The 7,194-nt window shown below is 34.7% G+C and overlaps 1 protein-coding gene across 1 annotated transcript; it reads right to left on the bottom strand.

Annotated features, from left to right (window-relative positions):
- Window positions 1-1,493: 1,493 nt before the first annotated feature.
- On the bottom strand, window positions 1,494-4,626 carry LOC134273522 (repetitive organellar protein-like). Its single transcript, XM_062755722.1, has 4 exons — window positions 4,597-4,626; window positions 2,909-3,403; window positions 2,141-2,491; window positions 1,494-2,048 (listed from the first exon to the last, which is right to left on the bottom strand). Exons 1-4 carry the CDS (start codon window positions 4,624-4,626, stop codon window positions 1,494-1,496), a joined length of 1,431 nt encoding a protein of 476 aa, XP_062611706.1.
- Between the last annotated feature and the right edge of the window lie 2,568 nt (window positions 4,627-7,194).

The following is a 7,194-nucleotide window of genomic DNA, read 5'->3' as shown; positions in this document are numbered from 1 at the left end:
GACTACATGTATTCGTGATCTTGTACAAAAATGTAACATCAATTATTTGTTCAAACTTTCAAAATGACAATTACAGAAAGTCCTCAAAAAATGTTGTAAAAGGTGAAAGAAAGGCATATTACCAACCAAAAATTATTTATTTTATTTACATAAGAATTTTAAAATAATGAAATTATGTTTTTCTGGCGTATTTTAAAGAAAATAATGACCATTCATTTTAAATAATTGTAAAAATTGCTTATTAAAATATTGTGATATCATTGTGATATTTTGGTAAGTAATCGTGATATAAATCGCGATAAGAAATTTTTAGCGATACCTATCCTTAGACCTGACCCATAAATATTACTGGTATGACACTTCTAGATCCGTGTCTGTCCTCACGTGATGTGTAATTATCCGAACTGCACGACACCTTAGTGTTTTTCCTTACCTGATCCACACGTGTGACTGTTATGACATTTCTGTGTTTGAGTGACAACCATGGTATGTTTTTGTGGGCGTGGTCTGTTTACATAGATCGGTATTCCGTTACCCGTCGTGTCCGGTTTTTGTATATACACTTTCTGAGGTGTAGGTTTCTGGATGACGTAAGTATGAGGTTTCTCACATTCCTTACATTCCGTCTGCGTTCCTGGCGGAAAAAAAGTTAAGAGCACATTTTTTTTTTCTTTTTATTATTGAAAAGTGAGATTAATATAAAACATGTATCAGCATTTTCATATTTTAAAATTTACGTACCTGTAACATACACAGTCTGCTGCTGTGGGCGTGGTCTTACGTATGATACCATCTGAGGCTTAATGGGCTCACAGTAATGACATTCGTTCGTACATGTGACGTAAACAGTTTGTTTTTGTGGCCTTGGATACGTAGGATACCATTTGTAGCGTGACGTCCAAATCAAGACACTCATTGTTACCACTGACGTAAACAGTCTGTGTCTGAGGCCTTGGCTTTACGTAGGATATCAATTGCGGAGTGACGTCACAATCAGTTCATTCATTTCCTCCTGTGACGTAAACAGTTTGTGTTTGCTTCGGAATAGTTTGAATATATGCCACTGTTTCTGGCGTTGGGTCAGGAAATCTATATATTCACAATTAATACATTGGTCTTAAATAAAATACAAAAAAATTAAACCAGAAAAAACAGTTTATCGGTTTGAAATAGAATTACGAAAGCTCAAATAACAAAATAGAATAGTTATATTACATTTACAAGACCTTTAGGCGAATTGCCGATTGCCTTAATTTGTACGTGGGTGACTTAACAATTTCTGAGTTAATACGCAGGCAACTTACCAGCTGTCTAAGTTTGTACGTAGGCGACTTACCAGCAATCTAAGTTTGTACGTAGCCGACTTACAGTTTATCTGAATTTGTACGTAGGCAACATAACCAGTTGCTTAAGTTTATACTATAGACGACTTACCTGGTGATTTTGAAGGTAGGCGACTTAGCAGTTATCTGTGATTGTGCGTTGGCGACTTACTACTTGTCTGAGTTTGTACTATGTAAGTGATTTACCTCTTGTTTTTGTTTGTACTGTACGTGACTTATCTGTTGTTTGTACTGTAGGTGACATATCTGTTGTTTGTGTTTGTACTGTAGGTGACTTATCTGTTGTTTGTACTGTAGGTGACTTATCTGTTGTTTGTACTGTAGGTGACTTATCTGTTGTCTGTGTCTGTATTGTAGGTGACTTATCTGTTGTTTGTACTGTAGGTGACTTATCTGTTGTTTGTACTGCAGGTGACTTATCTGTTGTTTGTCCTGTAGGAGACTTTCTAATGTCTGTGTTTGTACTGCAGGTGACTCACCTGTTGTTTGTACTGTAGGTGACTTATATGTTGTCTGTGTTTGTACTGTAGGTGACTTACCTGTTGTCTGTTTTTGTTCTGTAGGTGACTTACCTGTTGTTTGTGTTTGCACTGCAGGTGACTTATCTGTTGTTTTTGTTTGTACTGTAGGTGACTTATCTGTTGTTTGTACTGTAGGTGACTTACCTGTTGTCTGTGTTTGTACTGTAGGTGACTTACCTGTTGTCTGTGTTTATACAGTAGGTGACTTACCTGTTGTCTGTGTTTGTACTGTAGGTGACTTACCTGTTGTCTGTGTTTGTACTGTAGGTGACTTACCTGTTGTCTGTGTTTATACAGTAGGTGACTTATCTGTTGTTCGTACTGTAGGTGACTTATCTGTTGTTTGTGTTTGTACGGCAGGTGAGTTACCTGTTGTCTGTGTTTGTTCTGTAGGTGACTTATCTGTTGTCCGTGTTTGTACTGTAAGTGACTCACCTGTTGTTTGTACTGTAGATGACTTATCTGTTGTTTGTGTTTGTACTGTAGGTGACTTATCTGTTGTCTGTGTTTGTAATGTAGGTGACTTATCTGTTGTCTGTGTTTGTACTGTAGGTGACTTACCTTTTGTTTGTGTTTGTACTGTAGGTGACTTATCTGTTGTTTGTGTTTGTACTGTAGGTGACTTATCTGTTGTTTGTACTGTAGGTGACTTACCTGTTGTCTGTTTTTATACGGTAGGTGACTTATCTGTTGTTTGTACTGTAGGTGACTTATCTGTTGTTTGTGTTTGTACGGTAGGTGACTTACCTGTTGTCTGTGTTTGTACTGTAGGTGTCTTATCTGTTGTCTGTGTTTTTACTGTAGGTGACTTATCTGTTGTTTGTGTTTGTACTGTAGGTGACTTATCTGTTGTCTGTGTTTTTTTTGTAGGTGACTTACCTGTTGTCTTTGTTTGTGCTGTAGGTGACTTATCTGTTGTTTGTGTTTGTACAGTAGGTGACTTACCTGTTGTCTATGTTTGTACTGTAGGTGTCTTATCTGTTGTCTGTGTTTTTACTGTTGGTGACTTATCTGTTGTCTGTGTTTGTTCTGTAGGTGACTTACCTGTTGTCTTTGTTTGTGCTGTAGGTGACTTATCTGTTGTCTGTGTTTGTACTGTAGGTGTCTTATCTGTTGTCTTTGTTTGTGCTGTAGGTGACTTATCTGTTGTCTGTGTTTGTACTGTAGGTGTCTTATCTGTTGTCTTTGTTTGTTCTGTAGGTGACTTACCTGTTGTCTTTGTTTGTGCTGTAGGTGACTTATCTGTTGTCTGTGTTTGTTCTGTAGGTGACTTACCTGTTGTCTTTGTTTGTGCTGTAGGTGACTTATCTGTTGTCTGTGTTTGTACTGTAGGTGACTAATCTGTTGTCTGTGTGTGTACTGGAGGTGACTTATATGTTGTCTTTGTTTGTACTGTAGGTGTCTTATCTGTTGTCTGTGTGTGTACTGTAGGTGACTTACCTGTTGTCTATGTTTGTACTGGAGGTGACTTATATGTTGTCTGTGTTTGTACTGTAGGTGACTTATCTGTTGTCTGTGTTTGTACTGCGGGTGACTTACCTGTTAATTGTTTTCGTATGGAAGGCCTTTGCTGGTTGTCTTGGTATAAAATATAGAGTTTGAGAATTGAAATGCAAACTTCTTTAAAAAAATTAATGGCGCAGTAAGTCGTGTCCAATTTCTTGTAACAGACAGATACTTAATGATTTAACAATTAAATTATTAATTATGTGAACGAAGCATCTAGGCAACAGTCTTGTCTTTCACATGGTTAAAAGTAACTTATAAAGTGCTATGAAATTTGTGCATAATTTTTTTTGTCTTTTAAAAAAAAGAACAAGTAGCATTCAGTACCTAAATGTATCAGTTTCAAAGACTATTTAGACATTGAGTTGGAGCCGCAGCAATTAGAAAAGTGAAAAGATCACACCTTTGGTTAAAGTCGAAGTAAACCATTGCTTCTACACGTCGGTCTCTTAGGAACCTAAAGAAGCAGAAGTTGTCATTCCTGACTCAACACATTGCCAACAAATTGAAAAGTTGTAAACATGGAGAACATAAAGACAAGCATTGGCTGAGAGAAGACATAATACCAAATTTTTACCGTAAGTAACTAAGCTACTTTCTAAAACTGCTGAAAAACTTATAATTATGACCAACTTAATGATTTGAAAGTCTTTTACCTAAGTTCTAATCATATGAAAGATAGTAAGCATCTACAAGAGCAGATATGACCTCATTGCGGCTTAGTTATTTTAGGTAAAGAAAGAGGAGCGTGTTGTAGACAAACCTCACAAAACCCAGACAAACATAGTACATTTATTTAATAAATATGTTTGCGTAAAATATACCCAAACAAACAGAAAAATAAAATTTACATTAAATATTTCTATAAGATAAATAAACAGTAATTTGTGCAATGATATCAATATGTATAAGATCATGTATGAAAGTGTTTGTTTAATTGTTTTAAAAAATAATATAGTTGTTTTGTGATCATCGAGTTAGATATGTATAGATTATGTTGAACTGTTTATGTATTGATACCATCGCTTTTTAATATTTATAGATTATGTTGATGCATTTTCAACAATGGATTTAGTATTTACAAATTATGTTGAACTGTTGATGAATTGTCAACTGTGATTTTTATATTTGCAGATTATGTTGAACTGTTCAGACTGAATCTAATAGAGCATCGAGGACAAGTTTTCCTCTTATTCAACCTTTCATAGTTTCAGATGCACAAGTACCTCTTCCATACAAACCACCACCTTTGACATTTTTAATGATAGCAGTGAAAAAAAAAAAAAAGTCATTATGTCGAGGCGCAATAGATTTCCTAGATGCATTCATACATGCTGGGTGTACTTGAAAATGATGTAGTGATGTATTTTTTTTTTTACAAATCTTGTTGACAACACGTGAGGGTAGTAAATGTACCTTGAGGTCGCTTCCACTAAGCTTATACCAGACCCAGAGAACGAATATCCTGTATGCAATGTGATGAAATGCTATTCTATTTTATTATTATTTCTTATTTTGTTATATTTACATTTCTAAATATCTTTTGCAGCTAATGAAGCGAAAATATGTTCAATTCTGTGTGAATGTTATTTGGTGGTCAGAGGATAATAGCGCGAACGTTTCACAGAGCTAGATGATATTTTGTTTACATATCTATGTCACGGTGCAACTTTTTTTGTAATATCTATATCTTAATGACGATGAGATAGATAAAATGATAAACAGTATTGGTATTTTTTAATTACGTGATATATAATAAATCTTCTTTTGATGTGAATAAGGTTTTAAAAACTAAAAAAATGGCCTAAAACTGCACCTTCCTTTTGAACCTGAAATTGCTCTGGAGTTAGGTAAACAAAGACAAGCGATATCGCCGCTTTTGACCTCAAATATTGTTTACTAATAAAATAGTAAGATTATTCTCAGCAGCGATCATTGATCTTTCACTATATACAAGTATTTCCCAAATACAACTGACCTTACATTTACGTAACATTTATGTTAACACCATTGCGTCTAGTAGACAAGGCCCTTAACAATTACATGTTCTCTACACATACCTAAGTGGACCGTGGCGAGTTATCGTCCTTTCTTAAGTATTGAGATGCATTGTTTCATTTCTTGAAAAAATGACTTGTATCAGGAAGTAAGATATCAGTTATAAAGATAATTGTTCTAGCAATATAGTTGGTAAAAAACGATATACTGAACAGTATTAAGCCGATGCAAAGGGACATGCATATAATTTGTTATGACTGTTAATTGTATTTCAAATGTTACTGAATGGTAAGTTCAGGTATACCTGAGGGGAAAAATTATTAATACTATCTGTCATAAATAAATGATGATGTACATTATAATCTAGTTAAAAGTGTATACTTACCGAGGCAAATGAAAATATAGATAAAGACAAAAGGAAAAAACAATATATATATCTAATAAATATTTTTTTACAAAGTTGAAAAAAAAAAGACTTTTGTGATATTATTGTTTAAAACAAAAATAAAATTACGACTGGAAATTGCTTCATCACTTGAATCATCCTCACGTTCTTTTGAATTATTTATCATTTTCTTTAGTACTATCTTCTCCTTGCACCACTCTGTCAAAAACAGGAAATGATGCTTTGGATAAACAAAATGTGTGATTTTTGTTTGAGTGGTTGAGTAACAGGAAAGGATTTATGATGTTTTACATACCAGATATTGCTTGTCAACTGTTCAAAATACTTGACGTTGAAATTAACGGATGTTCCGATTATACTTTATAAAACGAGGTGACGAACTTACATGAGGAGACACACTGAAACTGAGAGATTATTGCTGTGTTGGACATCAATAGAGTCTGTAGTGCTTCATTTTGCACTCTGGTATACAACTTAAATAATTTTTTGATTTGATCCACGCATGCGCAATATGAGCTTTATACAAGGAAGGACTCAAGGAAGTAAAATGTGATGACTACATAATACACAAAGGACAACAGGTTAACATTCTGATCATTCAGTGAGTAGAACTTATTGTACCATGTAAAGAAAATGTCATGCACTGTGTTTTTCGTTTTACGAAATTTTACAATGTTTTATCCTATAGTATGTTTGTTAAAAAAAAATAACAGTTTAATTATCCATAAACATCGTATGTATAGGACCCAGAAATACTAGACTATAGTAAATATACTTTGGAAGAGTCGTGACATTCGGTTTTGTTGTACCTTTAAACATTTGTTCTATCGTCAACTTCCCTTATCTATGCAGCAATATACCTTCATCACCTACAGACGGCGTGTATATATCTCCGTTGATTCGATACACGAGATTATGCTCTACGCATGAACGATTTCTAAATTGATATGAATTATTTACAGACAAGATGATGAAACAAGAATATCAGCATTCTTGTTTAAAGGCATAATTTCGTAAGTTCTTTGGTCGATACAATGACCCTGTCAGCAAATACAATTTATCATTGAGTCAAATGCTGACTTACATTTTTCGGATGAATTGTTAGTCCATTCTTTATACACTGATGACTACAGATTTTTTTGTTATTTTCCTATCATGACAAGAAGCACACGGTGGATGTGACTGGTTAGCAGGGGATGCTCACTCCTCCAGGGAACATGATCCCACTTCCATTGTTTCGGAGCTCCCTATTTTCTCTGCTGCTATTTTATATTGTTTTATGGAATTTGATATAGAATACTGTTCGTTATCTCCATATCCTTCTTCCTATACAAATCAACCGTTCACGGTAGCCTGTTGGTAGAGCGTTCGCTTCGTGACCGGGCGGATGTTTCTCCTTTCTGGCGCCGCGTCAAACCCA

The sequence above is a fragment of the Saccostrea cucullata genome, unplaced genomic scaffold (genome assembly GCF_032062105.1).
Source record: "Saccostrea cucullata isolate Sc308-1 unplaced genomic scaffold, CSIRO_AGI_Scuc_v1 ctg8154, whole genome shotgun sequence".
Taxonomy (NCBI): domain Eukaryota; kingdom Metazoa; phylum Mollusca; class Bivalvia; order Ostreida; family Ostreidae; genus Saccostrea; species Saccostrea cuccullata.
This window is presented reverse-complemented; position numbering and strand designations above follow the sequence as displayed.